Below are 17,767 nucleotides of genomic sequence, written 5' to 3' on the forward strand. Positions count from 1 at the left end.
ACCATGAAATAATCCTCTCCATTTTTGTGTACCTATTTAAATTGGGGATCGTTTTATATCCAAGCAACATTCGATTGGATTTAGTTAGGGTCATCCAAGAGAAGTGCAATTAACTAGGGTGACAAATCATGTTTGTGTTGTAATTTTGGGTTTCAATACATGAGTATAAGATTATATAGGTAAACTCAAACTCAACTCATTTAACTAAACTGGTTGACCCCTTAACTCTAACTAGCTAATTTCAAGTTAAATTTGTTAGTCATGTAAAAAATTGTCATTTCTAGTGTTGTGGTCAAGTCGTGTTGAATCTCGATACATGAATATAAAACCCTATAAGTAAATTTTAACCCGACTCATTAAATTAAACGGGTCAACTTATAAATCTTACCCCGCAAATTTCGTATTGAATTCTGATAAAAAAATTACCCACCCTACAATTAACTATGCAGAAGGACAGTTTTATCTTACGATCATTCAAAGAAAATTGTAATCCTAATGAAGGCCTGTGTTTCCTTGAATTAAATCCTATACACTGGAGACATTTCAAACCCGTAATTATGAAGTTTGGCTCACAATCCTCCAAAGTGAGCAACCAGAGATCGCTGGGACTATGGCACAATGCCATCTGTTAGAAAACCACTGTCAATGCAGGCACTACGGAGCCATAAGCCCGGAATAGATTACTTTGAAGCGATACGTGGGAGAAGCTGGAGCTGTCCTCCAACTACAAGTGTCAAGGATATTCTAGATAGCTTTCATGTCCGGCCACCACTTGCATACGCAAACTGGACGAAGCTCCTTGCAAAATTATCTTCAGTTTAGTTCATAAAATAGGTACATGGACAGTGCAAGATCAACTGAATTCTGTAAGATGTTGATATATATTTGTTTCGCATTATTGGAAGGGTTTTTCGAAACATTAATTGTGGCCTAGAAAGGCATTAGAGATATAGCTAAAGTTCATAACGGAGAATATTAGGGACAAATTTTTCTGACTCTGCTTATTCTCAAACGGAATTCACAAGTGACAGAAACAGAGGCATGCATGATGCATCACATTCTTCAGAGATCATTAATTGAACCTCTAAGCACCCCACCATCCTTCCAGTAACCGCTGGGAATGGCGAATTGCGATTTTGGGTCGTTTCCATCATCGGTCTTCTCAAAACAATAGACAGGGGCTTGCCAATTGGCATCCTCAAGCACCGCTCCCACCTCAAATGTCATCACATGTGCCTCCCTCCCTGTACATCGCGCAAAATGAAATGATTTATGTTTGAAAAGAGCAGCAAGCAAATGCAAAGAAGATGCAGAAATTACCAGAGTAAAAAATCCATTGAACAGGCCTCTTAGTGACAACATCCTCGTAATACCAAATGAAGTCCACCTTCTCCCAAACATTGCAGAGGAACCCATTAACGTGGCGTTGTCCCAGGTAGTTGGCACCATCGAGCCAATTGGGGCGAAGAATACCCACCTCAACATGTGCGGTTCTGCACTCTTTGGTGGAGTCCAATCTGTAGAAGAAGGAAGTCCCATTATTCCATTCTAGGTCATAGAGAAGCTTACCCAGCTGGTCCTGAATGATGTTGAAGTTTCGACCATTGGGCCAGTCGTACCAGAGATCGATTATCTGGAGGGATCCGCTGTAGTTCATGAATAGTATGGAGTGGAACTGGTGGGGCCATGGAGCTGGTGTTGGGTCTTCCTCTCTGGTGGATTTGCACACAGAAAGGGTAAAGAGGAAGAGGAGGAGGAGGACAGATATGGCGATAGGTTTGGTTGCGGAGGCCATCGACGTGGAGACTGGAGAGTATCAGAGAGAAGGACGCGTGGTAGGTACCTGGATTTCTTTCTTTATATTATCCGAGTGCTTCGGCTTATGAGTGCCCTTGGAGTGGTGACAGACCAACGAAAGTATGCACACATGGCATTTCGGATAAACAACATGAACCAATGCCTGGTACCCTTTTAGTTTTTAAGGGACCGAACTGTAATTTAACGATGATACCTGTCAATCTTTTTAAATCTTTTTTCTTTTTTTGTTCTTCTTCAAAATTTGTATTACAAAGTAAATTAGTTCACCCACCTTTTTCAAAGAACGGAATGCACCCCCACCACCCACCCCCCAAGAAAGGATTGACGATTGTTTTTGTAGCATGTAGGCCATCCCATTGTTGTTAAGGAGTTCGCATTGATTTTTATTTTTATTTTTTCACTTCGGCCACCCACTTATACCGAAAACAATTGTATGACAAAAGGTCGCAAAAAGTTCTTTTAAAACCATTTACTTGAAAACAAAGGATTAATAAAAGGTATTTTTTATTAATATATTTAGAAAGATACTTTTATATATATATATATATATATATATATATATATATTGACAACCTAAAAGTGAAAACAAGTTTAAATGTTGTAATTTGAATAGTTTGCAAATAGAGTAATGCTACTCAATTTACACACCCATACCGAACAATGTGACATGTTTAAATTATTATTATTTTTTTAAGTAATTAATATAAAAAATCAATTAAAACACACTAGTGTAAAATGAATGAAAACAGAAAAACAAAATGTTAACAAAAGCCAAAAACTCGAGCTCCTTCCTCATCAATGATTATATGGGGTCTTTTACGGTTGCGGCAGCGGTGATTAGTGATGATATGGGCAATATTATAAGTGCTGCCACTCAAAAACTTAATTCCTCTGATGTTCTGCAAGAGAAAGTTTCTGCAGCTTTAATGGTTGCACGGTTGACAGTCTCCTCAGGTTGTGATAAGCTTATGTTGGAAGTTGATGCCCTTCCGATTGTGTTGACTATAAACAACTCATCTTTATTCTCTTTTTGGACTTTTGCTAATTGTACTTCTAATATTACTTTAGTTCTTTCTTCCTTTCAAAGTTTGAATGCTTTGAAAGTTTCTCAATGTGTCAACTTTTGTGCACATGCTTTAACTAAATAGGTTGCTTCCAATTTTGTTTTTGGAAGCATTCCCACGGGATCTCCTATTCTCTCTTCCATTCGGATTAGGAATAGAAAAGATCATTCCCTGTAGTCCTTTCTTCCTTATTCAATTAAAAAAAAAATGGAGATTAGGGAAATCACAATGCACAGTACAAGCACAAGAACAAGAACACGACAAGTACTTTACCAGATCAACACCTCCCAACCTTTACACTCAACTCAACCGCAAGTACGAAGGAGCGAGTAGGGTCTTTACAACCAAAATGGAGCCCTTAGTCTAAACTCACTCAAGCCACCAAGGCTTTACAAGAGACAACAGAAGAATACAACCCTCACAACTCTCCAATGTTGCTCACAAGTCACACAGCAGCTTCCTTACTTTATATATTGCACTCTCCAGCAACTCTTGGCTCTCTGGTTGCTGAGAAAGCCAGTTGCTGTGACATGCATGCCAACCCAACATCCAACTCGAGCCAAAGGCAAGCCTCTCACATGCCTGGGCTACGTGGCTAGCAAGGGTCCAGTGTACACCCAAACTGCCACCAAGACAGCCTTGTCACGGCTGTGACATAATCTTTGATACAACACATGTTCCCAATTACGCCCATATTAAATCCATTTTTTTCCCCTTGTGCTACGCCAATATGAAATCGTTCTATCAAGATTACCTCCAGAATCCGCATGGTCAAATTGTATCATCAACCAATGAACCAAATCCCAGAAAAGGAATAAGTTTCCAGCACAAAATATGATGATACAAGACACGATTTCGACCACTATTCATTAAACTCATACAGTTTTCACAATAAAATCACCATTGCACAACTACGACCAGTCAATTCGCTCATAAACTAACCACTTAATTCACTAAACATCATACAACACCCGCTATGATCAATAAAATGTTACAGTTGGGGCCACCAGTAAAGTAACCAAAAACCATTATTTGCTTGGAAGGTTAGCTCATATGTCCAAGAGTAAATCAGTGTAATGGCTACTTACGATAACTCAAATGATCATAGTTCTTGCATTCTGGAGACAAAATCCCGATTAATGTAAGTACCAGTAAAGAAGTGCAAGACAAACCTGAAATTTGATACCTCACTTGAAAATTGCCAAAGCATATTGTACAGTGTATGTATTTCTCTAAATATACTTCAATCCAGAGATATATTGTTGTCTGGAGATTAGCGTCTGGGCAAGGGAATAAATAATTCCTAGAAGCCCCAAAATCCTAATCTTAAGCACATCCGTAATTATAATGGATGGCAGATTAAGGGGCAATATGAGCAATGGCGTCCAATCAGACTGCTTCAAGTAACTCCACACAAACCTGTTGAAAAGGATATGACTGGGTAACGTAAGAATGAGGAGGGCCAAATTCTTTACAGCAAAGATCCAATCTGGCCCACCAATTTGGAGGCCCCACCCTGCATTCCCATGCCAGACATCTTCCCATATGCTGTACAAAGCAGTCAAGATCAAGTAAACTGATATGACAACCGTAACAGGGAAATACCTCTGCTTGTCCCCAAATCCAGCAACAAAATCAGAGTCCTGGTTGAGAAGCAGCAAAATAGGCGCAAGGAAGAATATTGCACGATTTGATCCACCTGTGAGGTTGATGTTCAAGATAAGGCATATAGCAAAGCACATCACAGTAGCTACATTACCAACAGCCGGCATCCAGGCTCCCTCAGCAGCCATCCTCTTGATTGTAAAGGCTGGCACATTAGAGGCCCGACGCTGTTGCATGAATCGCATTCGTGGAGGAATACTGCCAGAGCTGCTTTGAACAGATTGATTCTGTCTAATTCCACCCCTTTCAACAGCCTTTTCCCGCATAAGTGAGGAAAGTTCGAACTTTATCTCTAACGCTATGAGCATAAAGATAGCTGCATATAGACCAAGAAGAGATGTCCTCGCCCCCTCAACAGCCAGTAGAGTGGTGAGCTTCTTCTCTTCCTCCCCCATGTCTCCAAATCCACTATCTGCCAGGATGTTTTTGATTCTCACTTGGCCCTCCAAAAGATATGTCACAGGAAAGAGAGCCACGAGAAGAGCAAATACCCAAGGTAGGACCTTTGTGCTAGAGGCAGATGGGAAATGGGTGAAGACCACAAACACAGAAGCACAGACCATAGTCACAACAATGAGGGCATGCAGGACAGGTGCCAGAAGAAAGAATTCAGCCGATATGTAGATACCCAGAGCGATCCCAATGGCAATCGAATAAAACGCTCTCAACTCAACCATGTATTTAATTGGTATGATGGACGTAACAGCTGCTAGAGTAAGCAGAATTGCCAAAATAAGCAGCCAAGCTGGCCATGTAGGCTTTGTGGTCATTATGCCATAGATGGAATCGTCATCAGCAGGTTGGCGGGCAGCTCTGATCAGGTCAGACCGGTAAGTCAATGATAATGGGATTGGTGGCTGCATTATGATAAACAGAAGACCTGCTGCCACCACCAGAGCTAGGCATCTCTTAGCAGACTGCACAAAGAATAGGAGACACAGACTGGTTAGTTTAGTTTAGTTTAGTTTAGTTTTTTTTTTAAGCCAGACAATAGGAAAGAGTCCTGTTGGTTTACTCTCTATTCTTAAATATCGTATCATTAGATAGATTTCAGAAACAATGATAGCGCTCTGCCTATGAATGAAAATCATCCTAACTATTTTCTGTTCAGCAATGTCAACCCATCAAAAAGCTTAACCAAGAAAATAAACAGTATAAGAACCCCCCACCCCAAAAAAGAAGAAGAAAGAACTAACTAAGGAAATATTCTGATAACCGACTTAATTGATCTCATAAGACAGATTAAGATTATCTTCACTCATGTAATACTTGTGTTCGAATTAAAATTCCACAAGGCTGCACATAATTCTTTTTTTAATAAATTTCATAAGAAAAGGTGCTATAACGGGTAATTTTTTTTGTTTTTAACTCTTATCAAGATAAGATTTATTAAAGCCTTAAGAATATAGAAGATGACAACCATAGATAAATCCCGTATGAATCTAAATAGGGAGTGAAACATGTTTAGCTGCACCAATTATTTGGCCTGAGCAAATCCCCCCTTGGCTGTAAATAGAAGATGAATAAATAGAAACGACAAACTTGGGAAAGAAAAGGTTTGCCTACCAGTTCATGAGAGAAGTGGAGAGCAACTATGGGCACACAAGCCAACCCGGCAGAGAGAATGCAAAATCCCAGAAGTAAACCATCAGATGGAGGTCTCCCATTCCACCATTGGAGGGCTTCAAAAATTGTTTCCCGGCAAAACCAGACAGATAAAGCAACCACACCAGCATGTACATAGCCTTGCCAAGTTTTCATCTTTGAGCCTGTTCGCGATTTATCCCTGCAATGTTTCCCATGCAGCGAAGAATTAACAAGGTTGATAAGGCTAATAAGCGTTGAGAAATATAAAAATCATTGAAAGTGCAACAGAATAAGTACTTGTAAAGAAGCAAGGGGGGAGACACGGCCAATAACAGAACAGCTGACATCCATACAACAGATTTTGATGTAATCAACAGCATTGCCAGCTTAGAAGAATAGAGGCAAGTCAAAATCCAAACTGCCTTTTGCCCAATTCGATGATCAACAGACAGTCTTCTCACCAGAGCCAAACCCAATAAAGTTGTTACAATAACCATGTAGCTTGGATACATCACCTCATCCTCAAACCCATAATAGTAAATGCTGGAGTAATTGAAAAATCGATTCTCAATGTGACATAGCAGCAGCGCATGGCTGATTAAACCAACCTCAGTCAAGAAATGAAGTTTTGAAGGTAGAATAGCTAGACCAGGAACAGCCATGGCCAGGACAAAATTTGCAATTATGAATTTACAGAAGGACTTCAGGGACATGCCTGCCAACCAAATATTAAGGTCCCAGAAATTATGCATTACAAACCATGTAACCATCAAACTCCCAAGCACAACAAAGCTGAAATAAGATGGCAGGCTCTTCTTTGTAAAAAATCGAGCCAAATAAAAGCCAGCAATTGAAGGCAGTGGAAGGAACTGCAAAAGAAAGGATAAGGAATAACTCAAACATTTTGAATAGAGTTGAGAGACTGAAATATACAATAATATGATCCATCCCCAATGTAACTAATAGTGAACAAAGAGCACCATAAGTGAACCAAAGTTTTCACATTAGATAAAACCACATTAATTGAGGAGAGGCTTCCACACTCAATACAGTGTAATTTTTTTTTTTCTTTTTTTTTTAAATGTGCATTTACTCCATCTTTTGCAAGTGCACACTCGTTTAGAACAGTTAATGGTCATCTTTAACTATCTATGCTGCAAGTCCCAAATCACTCAGCGGAGTATAGCTGAGTAGTGGATGGTACTCAACTATGGGAATGATCCCAAACAGCCCTAATGCACATGACCATAACGAGAGATATAGCCTGCCACTGAATTGTCTTTTAGCACTACTTACACCTCTGATTCCAGATATAAGGCAATAGATCTTTATGTTCCCAACCCGACTACCAAAATCATTGGCTACTAATGGGTAACACGAAAGCCTTGAAGCTTCATGCCAAAAGTTGAAAGGATGAGATTTGTCATGATAAAAATTTAAAAGATGACACACTCATAGACATTTTAGTGCCAAATTGTTAGTTACATTCAAGACAGCCAGCTACTGACAAAGAAAAAGACTACCCATGTTCATTAAATTATTTTTGCAGGTTGTAGCACCATCGGCCATTTGTTCCACACGCACTAGTGAATCGATGTATAGAGGAAGCAGAAGACAATTATAACTTATAAGCAACGAAAATACAGAAGTTGTCCAAGGCCTCTTGCTATTTGCAAATGATGGCACAAAAGTAAAGGATTATAAGCTCATTCGGGCGAAGCAATCAATGTATAGCCGGCAAAGTGCAAACCCAAGTCACAGTAATAATCATCCCGACATTAGAACTCTAAATCTATAACACATCTCTATTAATTTAGTTCAATTTGAGACAAAAATCTTCATACCAAGATTGGAAATCCCACAACAATTGCACCGGCAGCACCAACAATCACACCCAAGGCGGTGAAAGCCATCGAGCTGAAGGCATCGGACACCATCCCCACAGCATAGGCAGCAGCTCCGGCCGCACTGCCAAGCATCGAAATGGTCACAAGAAGGTAATTCAAAGGCGGTGGCACCTGAATGTAACGCCCGAACGAATGGAAAACGACCCTAATCTCCAAACAGAGAACCACAACAACCAAAGCTACAGCGCCATTCACAACACGGATACTATGCAGCTGGTGGGGATTCTTCGTGACCCACCAAAGCGCGCCTCTCGTCGAGGCGTAGAGTTGGAATAGGAAGGGAATGAAGAAGAGAAGGAACAAATCGGCGACGGAGGCGGCGGAGGAGAAGATGAGGGAGTGATGAGAGGCCAGGTGAAGGAGCAGAGGGACGAAGAGCAGATTCAGAGTGTGCACGCAGCTCTCGAGCGGACCGAGGATGAGGTTGTCGTCGGGGACCTCCCCGCCATGGTACTTGGCCTCGTGCTTGCCCTTGAAGGAGGAGACTCGAGGAATGGAAAAGAGCCAGTAGAAGACGCAGTTGAATGCGAGGAGATAGTAGGCGGCGTTGCGCATGCCAACGGCGGAGATGGTGGCCCAGGTGAAGAGGGACGAGGCGGCGAGTGGGACGCACGCGAAGAGAAGGCGCTCGAGGGCGAGTACGATGGAAGGGTTCTCGATTTGGATCCACTTGAACTGGAGGGAAGCCCAGATGCCGATGAGGAAGTTGGTCTCGGCACAGAGGAGGGCGAGGGGTACGGCGGTGGCGGAGAAGCGGAGGGAGCTGGAGAAGAAGAAAGCGATCTGAGAGAAGATGAGGGAGAGCCATACGGCGAAGAAGGCCCCGGGCTTGAAGCCAAGGGAGTCGAGGATGTAGGAGACCATGAGGCCCAGCGTTAGGGTCGCGAGCACCGTTGGGGTCCCGCCCAGGTCCAGGAGGATGGCGGCGCAGGGCACCAGCGCCATGGCAATCCGAGCGTTGTAGACGAAGGTGGAGGGCGAGAAGCGAGAATTCTGGAGGGATCTGGAGGATGAGGGAGACCTGAAAACGGTGCTAGAGCTAGGGTTAGGGTTAGATTCGGGAGAGCCATTGCTGAAGGAGGAGGAGAAAGAGGGAGCGCTGATGGAAGACGAGATGTAGGGGCGGAACGACCGCGGTTGGAGCTCCGGCGGCATCATTTTCGCCAGCCGCTGAATTGCCAAAATGAAGAGCAGAAAAGAGAGGAGTGTTGTCTGATGCGTGGGTGTTACCGACCCCAAACCAAATCAATCACGGGCCAGTGGGTTTAGAAACGGTGACGTGTTTAGGCGTCTTGGAGCCGTTGGATCATCAATCTAAGCAGCTGGTTGTGACTTGTGAGTAAGAGCTGATTGGCCCAACCCACGTGCTGAACGGTCAAAGACTCTCAATTTTTGTAGAAGACGAATACGAATTTCATCTCGTTTAATTATATGGTCCACTCCGGATAAACGTTAATCTACATAATTATATGCTTTTTATTAATCTACATAATTACTCCTCAACTTGGGCTCATTGTTGAAAGAAGAAGAGCATTCCCTTCATTTTTCACTAACCAGATATTAAAGGGCCAAGATGAGGACCGGTTGGCCCAAAGAAAGCCCTCAGCCCCTACAAGTGAAGGTAATTCGGTCAGGTGTCAGATACAGCCCACTCTTACAAATACAAGCAGCAAGCTGTTTGTTTGTGGGCATGACGAAAATCATTGTAGAAATCTCTCTGTTTTCAGGCCTTACGTGTTAGTTAAATGGAAGCCCGTTGGCCTACCAAAATGGGCCCGTAGGCATCAAGCAATCGCTGTTTTGTAAAAAGACCATGCCCCATCAGAACAGTTTGCCCTAGAACTTGTGGGCTGTGGGGGCTAGCCATGGCATGAGAAGTCCTTGTCAGCGGGTGCTGGTGCACTGGTGCCATTGCGAATTTGTCTTGTGCCCCCCTGATCCTCTGGCAATTGTAATTGTCGTGCACCATCAAATTTAATCACTCTGACAACAATTTCTGTGTGGTGCGTATCATCTCTATCAATACATCTAGCTAGGAGATTTCACAATATCGTTAAATTAAAGACTGGTGCTTTAGTAGTAATTAAGTTTTGATAAACATGAAATTTTTTATTCCTTGGGAATAATACAAGAGTAATTAAGTAGTAAGTACTAGTCCCACCCGTACTTGACACATTCCCTAGCTTGGAGGAAAGACTTGATTGCATTCTCTCTCTCTCTCTCTCTCTCTCTCTCTCTCTCTATATATATATATATATATATATAGATTTCGTTGATCTATCAGTTGTATATATAGATACCCCAGTATTTTAATGCAATCTAGCACGCACGTACGAGCAAGCCATAAGTCTAGAATCATATTGTCTTTTGGTAAGTACAGCCATGTCCCCACGCTGTAATCATCTTGATATGGATGCTCCTCTCTACATAACATCTTCTCGTGTACACTGTCTTCCAAACAGTTGTTGATTTCCCTCTTTTGCACCAACAAGTGTGAATTAGAATTGGAGCCTAGCTAGCTAGCTAGTTCCTGCTTGTGGGGATTAATTAAGTTAAAGGTTAATGAAGTTTCAAGCATGACGTACAGAAGCAAATGCAGTGATGATAGAGATAAGAGATTGGTATGGCGAGTTACCATGGGGAGAAGGATCGGAGCTAGCTCTTAATCTGGAGAAGCAAGAATGACCCACCCTCATTGTCCTTTCATTTTCACTACATAACACAATGACGTGACCTTATCCTGAAGAAAGCAACGGGGAAAAGTCCCATTCTCAATTCTATTTTGCATGCATAAGGGTTTGAGGGAATGGGTGGGGTTGTAAGGGTTTTTGAGTCAAAGACAGCTAGAAAGCTTGTCTTTTTCTCCTAAACTATTTCAACACACGTGTGGCTCTGGTCAGTAATATAGCCGTGGCCCTTAGCCTCTTACTAACTGCCAAATGCCAACCCCTTTAGACATTGATTGATGCACCCCAACCTTTGGTTCCTGATCACTGCGACCTAGCTGAAAATTAACCTGTTAGAAAACTGTCCAATCACCACTCAACATGTGACCAGCAGCAGAATGCAAATGCATGCAACTCCTTTATATGTGCTTAATTTAATTGAATATTGATTATAGCTTTGAAAGCATTCTGCTTCACACAAAAAAGTTGCAAGTGGAGCCATATCTTTGATGGGCTAGAAATGGTGGTGGTTAAGGCCACATGTTCCCCATAAATGCACGAGACAAATTCCAAAGGGCTTGGCTTTGTATAGACTTTCCCCCCTCCCTTGAACAGTTTTTTGTCTCCTCGGGTTGCTCTCATTGTCCCCTTGCTATGCCCTTTGTGGTTCGTGGATTTCCGCCTATTTCAATTCCCTCTAGTCGTGGCCGCATCTTAGCCTTTGCCTGCATATCTACAAATCCTTTTCACAACATGTAATTTATCACGCTCCTGCCTGTCACCTCTGTTATGACAACACTCAAACCAGGCGACGCAAGTCAATCTGATTGAATGTTTTTGTCACTCTGATTTATTGCGTGGCACGACCCGAGAACACCGTGATTGAGTTCCATGGATGTTCGATTTTAATCAAATTGATGTCCATTTTTACACTTTTCCCTACTATATATATATATATATATATATATATATATATATATATATGTCTGTTAATTTGTTCAAATTTTAATTTTAAGGATTGTCGTACTTAAATTTCAACTGGTATGATCGAGCTCATATTCTCTCGTAGACATGCATACATCATTAACCTTTTTTCATGCGCATATCAAGTTTAGTCTTCATTTACATGTTTGATAAAGTTCAAAGTATTATTAGTAGTTTTACACTATTGCATGATTTTTCTCGTAATTTACTCGGAAAGTATAGCATTTGATGGTGATAGTGCAATGACACCTGCAAGCACGCACATTTTTGCTTCAGCCATTAAATTCAATGAATGGAAAACGCCATCTTGCCCCATTCTCAACTGACCACTTTGACTCTTTGAGACATCAAAGTTAGCCGTGTGAGACATCGTTGATTAGTCTTTCCCTACGCAACTTAAAATCCTCAAATCACTTTTCTCGTGTATGTTGGCGCATCAATCTCCTTTTATAATTATGATGCAAGCTCAAGGGAAATTAGATATTCAGTGGCACAAATGAAGAGAGAACTTGCCTAATATATATGATAATTAAATTTCATAAATATCCAGCATACACATTGAACCAAAAAAAAAAAAACACAGAAGAAGACAAGAACTTCTACAAATCAAGTCTGAAAGGATTCCTGGCATCAGTGCCGGAAAATTAACCACCAGAATTTAGCAAAAACAATGAAAAGTCACCACTGACAACCGTGTCATTCTCATTTTATTTAGTTTTACTTACATCCTAAATGGCTCCTAAAAAGGAACATTTTTGCTGAAAAACCTTCCCACAACTCTTGCATCCAAAATATTAAAGGCTTCCTCTGATTTAATGCACCTGGGAGTCTTGTATTGGTTGACAGAAGACCCTTGAGACACACAAAGATCCATCAATGCATCAAATGTCCCATGCTTCACCACCCTTATCTCTAAGGGTCCAATTGAATTATCCTTTTTCCTGCATCTCCTATAGACATAATCCAGTGAATCTTCCACTATGGAGCAGCATTGTTCCATTATAGCATCATCAAGCTCTGGCAAATCATTATTTCCTTTCATTTTAAGCTCCCAAAATAGTACATAATGACCTGGGATCGATGAAGTGTCAGCATAGCTAGTGTACTCAGTCAGGAGGAAGCCGAGCGGCTCAAGCAGGCACTTTGCTTGTGTCACTGCATTCAACAGGTCGTCTTCATTTGTTTTGTCAGTGTCGATGCTTAAAACCACATTTCGACGGTGCACAAACCGGAACTGAGGAGCTTTGTTGTGGAAACCAGTAACCATGAGAACGTCTCCAACTCTGTATCTGTATAGGCCTGAAAACTAATTCACATACAATGAGAGAAAAAGATCCGCATATATATCGATCATATGAAGTTATGAACATTCCAGCATAAGCTTTTTAAAGGATTTTTTTTTTTTTAAATAATAATAATAATCAACATCTTCTCTTATATCACTCTAAACCGGCTAGTCAACTTACAATTAAAATTTCCATGTTGGTAATTTTTATCTTTCGAACGTGGGATTAATTTCTGGGGTATCAGTAATATATTGCCTATTATTGAAGACTAAAGCAGGAAAAAGAAAAAAAAAAAAAAGAGGCGTGTGGGTCAGATCTGAAGAAGGAAAAACTCACCTGTAAAAGTCGTGACGACAAGTTCGTAATAGTGACCAAGCTTCACGTCCACTAGATCCACTAATTCCATTCTTTCCTTTTTATACTCTTTCTGCGTGCAATTTTTATCAGAAACAGTAGTATTGCATTGGATCTCCTCAGACACCTGTTCATGGTTTTTCTCCACATGTAGGAACTCAAAGTAAGCCATGTTAGGGAGAAGTGTGTAAGACACATCAGATGGCTTGCTGAGCGGTTTGAAATTGATACCAAGGTAGCATTCAGAAGAAGCATACATAGTTGACACTAAAGGGAGTCCACCGCTGTAAAATTCAAGCGTCGGGATGTATTGGGCCATAGACCCTGTTACAATGACTTCAATGTACTTGGTTCTAGGCCAAGCCCTTTTTATTATACCTTCCCATGATTTCCTGCCACACTCTTGCTCGATCAAATCAGCCAAATCTGAATTGGGTTTGCTAAGGATTAAACATACAGCGTTTCTACAACTGGGGTTGGTGATCCAGTCACTGACATGACCGGTTCTAATATTAGAACACAGCTCTCTCCAGTAATCCTCTAAGCATTTGATAGCCCGCAGGAAAGCGGAAGCAAAAACAGCACCAACCCTTAGAACCTCGTCCCTCTGTACTAAACCACAAAGTAATTGGCAGTACATGCTCTGTTTGTTGTCTGGACACAGGATAGCCTCGTCTGGGCTCGTGTACACATTGAACCGATTGAAAGGGCGGTTTCTGAAATTATTGCTCTTGTAATAGCTTGTTAGGACAGGGCTTGCCATTAAACCAGAAGGAGCAATAATTTCTGGTTTGATAAACAGAAGGTACATTGCTTTTCCTTGATCCAACCCATCCACATACCTGAATTCATAATTACACGTTTAGTAATTAGTATCCTTGCTTTCACCGTGAAGAACAAACAAACAAACAAAAAAAGAAGGAGAAAGTCTAGCTTCTCACTTGTTCATCACAGGCATAAGGATATTGTAGAAGAATGTTTTTCTGTCCAAGTCTTCAGCAGTTGAAGGCATCATTTTTGGCTGCCCACCTGAAGTTCCTGAGCTGCATGAAAGATGGATAACATTTAGAGGGAATGGCAAAAGATATGAAGTAACTTTGAGAGGGGAAAAAAAGAGATTAACGAACAATTTCTATACCTTGTGAGGAGCTCGGTGATGGGTTGAGCTGAAATGATCTCTGATGGCTCTCCATTGGCAATCCGCTCGATGTAAGGTTTGATATCTTCATAATTTACAACAGGAACTTTCTCCTTGAAAAGTTTCTTATTGGAATGGCCATTGAGAAAGCTCCTAAGATATTCTGTGTGAACATTTTGAGTTAGTATCTTCTCTAATACCTGTTGTTGCACTTGGTGCGCATTTGTGGTCAGGTCTTCCAAAAGCTTCATGCCAGCTTCATTGTCATTTGGATCATACCTTGGCAACATCCTTGGGAATAAGAGCTTTTGGCAGCTCTAGAACTTGTCACCAATTAACTATAGTTTGGCATGAATTATGAGTTCCAAAGAATTGTGCTGTGATAGTTCTTGATCAAATAATTGAATGGTGATGGTGAGTTTGCTCGATCGATCAGATAAGATAAGACCAAAAGCTGTAGCCTTTCTTTCTGTTGAACTGAATTTTACAACACTGCCTCAGCAAAAGCGTGGACCGTGAGAATGTTCAAAAGAAAGTGTACATAACAACTTACAGGGGGTTCTCTCATATTTAAAAGGCTTTTTTTCTCTCTATAAATCTGTTTCTGTCTACCCGCTGATAGGAAAGGTGGAAGGGAAATGTTTAAATAACACATTGTGGGTGGGATTTTAGGAAATAATGTAAGGGAATTGTAGAGGCTATGGAGGTCCTACACACGTGGCCTTGTCCTGTAAGCTGTGAATCAATTATAAATTATTGGTCAAAACTACTTATTAGTACCTATTTTTTCCTTAAAATCAGATACTTTAGAATCAATTAAAAAAAAGTTTATTGTAGAATTTCAAACCCAATCAATAGCTATATTTCTTTGCTCGAGATAAGCCTGGTCAGAAATGAAGTATTCAACCATAAATGCCAGTGTTGCTCCCAGAAGACTAGTAAGATTGAGAAGATGAAAAAAGATTAAGAACAACAAGAGCATGCAACAAACCCCATGAAAGAATATAGATAGGACAATGCTATGAAATTGGCAATCATGGAGAAGCTCGCTTTACAGCTTTAGTGCTGAACCAAGATATTGTAAGAGGAAACATCATTTCAAAAGGGGGGGCCTTTATACTTTTTTTCTTTCTAAGATAGATGATAAACAATTGGGAAAGGATTTGCTACTACTTATTACATGTTTTAGGTGGCATCACACATGGGGATGGGCATATGCATGATAGCATTAGCAATTAGCACAGTAGGTTACACCTTCCATGACCTCATCAAGCTGTCACTTGTCACACCCGTGGCCAAAAATTTGCTTCAAAACAAAAGGGGGTCTGTTTGGCCGACACTCTTGTGCATTTCAAGCAGACAAAAGACTGTCCGCAGTGTGGGATGGAAGTTTCCACCCCCAGGAATCTACAAAGACACCCACGTACAGAAAGATGATGAATTCTTTTTAAGCTAATAATATTATTTTCACCTCTTTTTTTTTTTTTTTCTTATTATTTATATGAGAAAAAAATGAAAGCAAGTTTTAAATTTAAAATATTGGTTAACTCGGGCCTTAAATCCGTCAAATTGAAAATTGGAGTTTAAAAAGCAAAATCTACAAAGAGATTCAATATTTTGCCAAAAATAAAGCAAGAAAAAATTGTTAGGCCTGAACAAAAGATTAAAGCATAGATTTCCAAGACTTTTATGAGTCCAGAAACCAGCCAGCTCCAAGTCCATGATGATGTCTTTGTATTGTGGGAGCCCGCAGTAGTAGGTCCAGGAGTTGGGTGCAGGCTTGCAGCTCAAAACCTTCCAAGACTATATATTGCTCGAAAAACTAGATCAAGAATCCAAGATTTTCCTTCTCTATGGGGGCTATTGGCTAAGACAATTAGCTGTTTGCAAGAGGGTCGTTGGGCATGACTTCTCTAGTCGTTGGGCCGAATTCATGATATGGGCCTCCCCAAGATTACCATACATTACACAAAAGAAAAAGAAAATAATGCAAATTTGCGGATGAAATCCCCCGAGAAGGGTTAGAACTTAGAAGGAGAGATCTATCAGTATCTTTCCTAGTTTAGGAACTCGTATCGCAGACACAAGTCTGTGGGGAAGAAAAAAACATTGAAAAATGAAGAATTTTCCAAGCCTAAAAACGGATACAAATCCCAACAACTTGAATGAAAATGGGATTCCGCATTAATACACGAGTTTATATAAAAACGTTTATATCATTCCAACGTAACGTTGAGATGGCCGAGTTGGTCTAAGGCGCCAGATTAAGGTTCTGGTCCGAAAGGGCGTGGGTTCAAATCCCACTCTCAACAATTTGTTTTTATTTTCTGAGCAATACATCAACAGACCAACTTTAACACTAACTCCTCCGACGCCATTACCCTCCGGAATCAGATTGAGCCAGGTTTTTGTTGCACAGTGTTACCTCTTCCTTATAAAATCATTTTCATCATGTTAATCATTTTCCATAAAAATATTTTCGTGAAGATAAACCGTCACACAACCAAACATGGATTCTAAAACAAATTCAGTTTTTGAGAATGAAATCAACTCTCCTTTAATTTTTATTTTTATTTTAAAAAATACATAAAAATAATTCTTAATCATTAGCTTGCATTGGTTTCTACAAAGAAAAACCACGAAAATCACTATCACCCAACACTTGAATGTTGTATTATATTTCATTTAATTAATCTTTTTAAACATGTTTTTTCAATTTTTTTTATTTTATTTTATAAACTATTCGAACATAATTTTTTTATTTTTTTATATTCACAATTTTAAAAGAAATAAAAATGAATACAACAAACAAAGAAAAAATCGCTCACCCAAGCAAGCGAGCGTATTTTTGTTTTTTGATATTTGGTGGAACCAAAAAACGAGTGTGTAATATGAGTGAAAACCTAGTTATTGTTATTGGTTAAAACTACTAACCGCAATTGAAGTAGCCGGTGGTCAAATGAGAAAACCGGAACCGATTACTTGGTTATGTAATCGGTTAGTAGTTGATTATTTGCACCGGTAATTGGTCTTAAAAAAATTGGGCATTTGGGGCCTATTTTTGGTATTGGGCCTACTTTTTGAGCTTAATTTGTATATATATATATTTGTTAATTCCTTTTTTAAAAACAATTAGGGCTTCTTTTTTTTTTTTGGCACTTTTTCAAATTTCTGAATATATCTTTACTATAATTAACTAATTATTTTAGAAAAATCATTCTTAATGAATAGGGTGCAAATACCAAAAGAATACCTGAAATAAGGAACAAGATTTAATATCTGCCAATTGTATCTTAGA

At 40.1% G+C, this 17,767-nt stretch overlaps 3 protein-coding genes and 1 non-coding gene across 4 annotated transcripts; 1 reads left to right on the top strand and 3 right to left on the bottom strand.

Moving 5' to 3' along the window:
• Positions 1 to 853: 853 nt before the first annotated feature.
• On the bottom strand, positions 854 to 1,890 carry LOC132177588 (uncharacterized protein At4g14100). Its single transcript, XM_059589963.2, has 2 exons — positions 1,321 to 1,890; positions 854 to 1,244 (listed from the first exon to the last, which is right to left on the bottom strand). Exons 1-2 carry the CDS (start codon positions 1,793 to 1,795, stop codon positions 1,063 to 1,065), a joined length of 657 nt encoding a protein of 218 aa, XP_059445946.1. The 5' UTR covers positions 1,796 to 1,890; the 3' UTR covers positions 854 to 1,062.
• A 2,082-nt stretch (positions 1,891 to 3,972) lies between these two features.
• On the bottom strand, positions 3,973 to 9,390 carry NEF1 (no exine formation 1). The gene is made up of 4 exons (XM_059589962.2): positions 7,979 to 9,390; positions 6,432 to 7,003; positions 6,114 to 6,333; positions 3,973 to 5,464 (listed from the first exon to the last, which is right to left on the bottom strand). Exons 1-4 carry the CDS (start codon positions 9,197 to 9,199, stop codon positions 4,115 to 4,117), a joined length of 3,363 nt encoding a protein of 1,120 aa, XP_059445945.2. The 5' UTR covers positions 9,200 to 9,390; the 3' UTR covers positions 3,973 to 4,114.
• A 2,914-nt stretch (positions 9,391 to 12,304) lies between these two features.
• On the bottom strand, positions 12,305 to 15,062 carry LOC132177589 (indole-3-acetic acid-amido synthetase GH3.17). The gene is made up of 4 exons (XM_059589964.2): positions 14,470 to 15,062; positions 14,273 to 14,374; positions 13,314 to 14,173; positions 12,305 to 12,990 (listed from the first exon to the last, which is right to left on the bottom strand). The coding sequence occupies exons 1-4, from the start codon at positions 14,757 to 14,759 to the stop codon at positions 12,431 to 12,433; spliced, it is 1,812 nt and encodes a 603-aa protein (XP_059445947.2). The 5' UTR covers positions 14,760 to 15,062; the 3' UTR covers positions 12,305 to 12,430.
• A 1,638-nt stretch (positions 15,063 to 16,700) lies between these two features.
• TRNAL-AAG (transfer RNA leucine (anticodon AAG)) lies at positions 16,701 to 16,781 on the top strand. The gene has a single exon. It is a non-coding gene; the product is annotated as a tRNA-Leu (tRNA).
• The last annotated feature ends 986 nt before the right edge of the window (positions 16,782 to 17,767 follow it).

Source organism: Corylus avellana, chromosome 4, assembly GCF_965113065.1.
Source record: "Corylus avellana chromosome 4, dhCorAvel1.hap1.2, whole genome shotgun sequence".
NCBI lineage: Eukaryota > Viridiplantae > Streptophyta > Magnoliopsida > Fagales > Betulaceae > Corylus > Corylus avellana.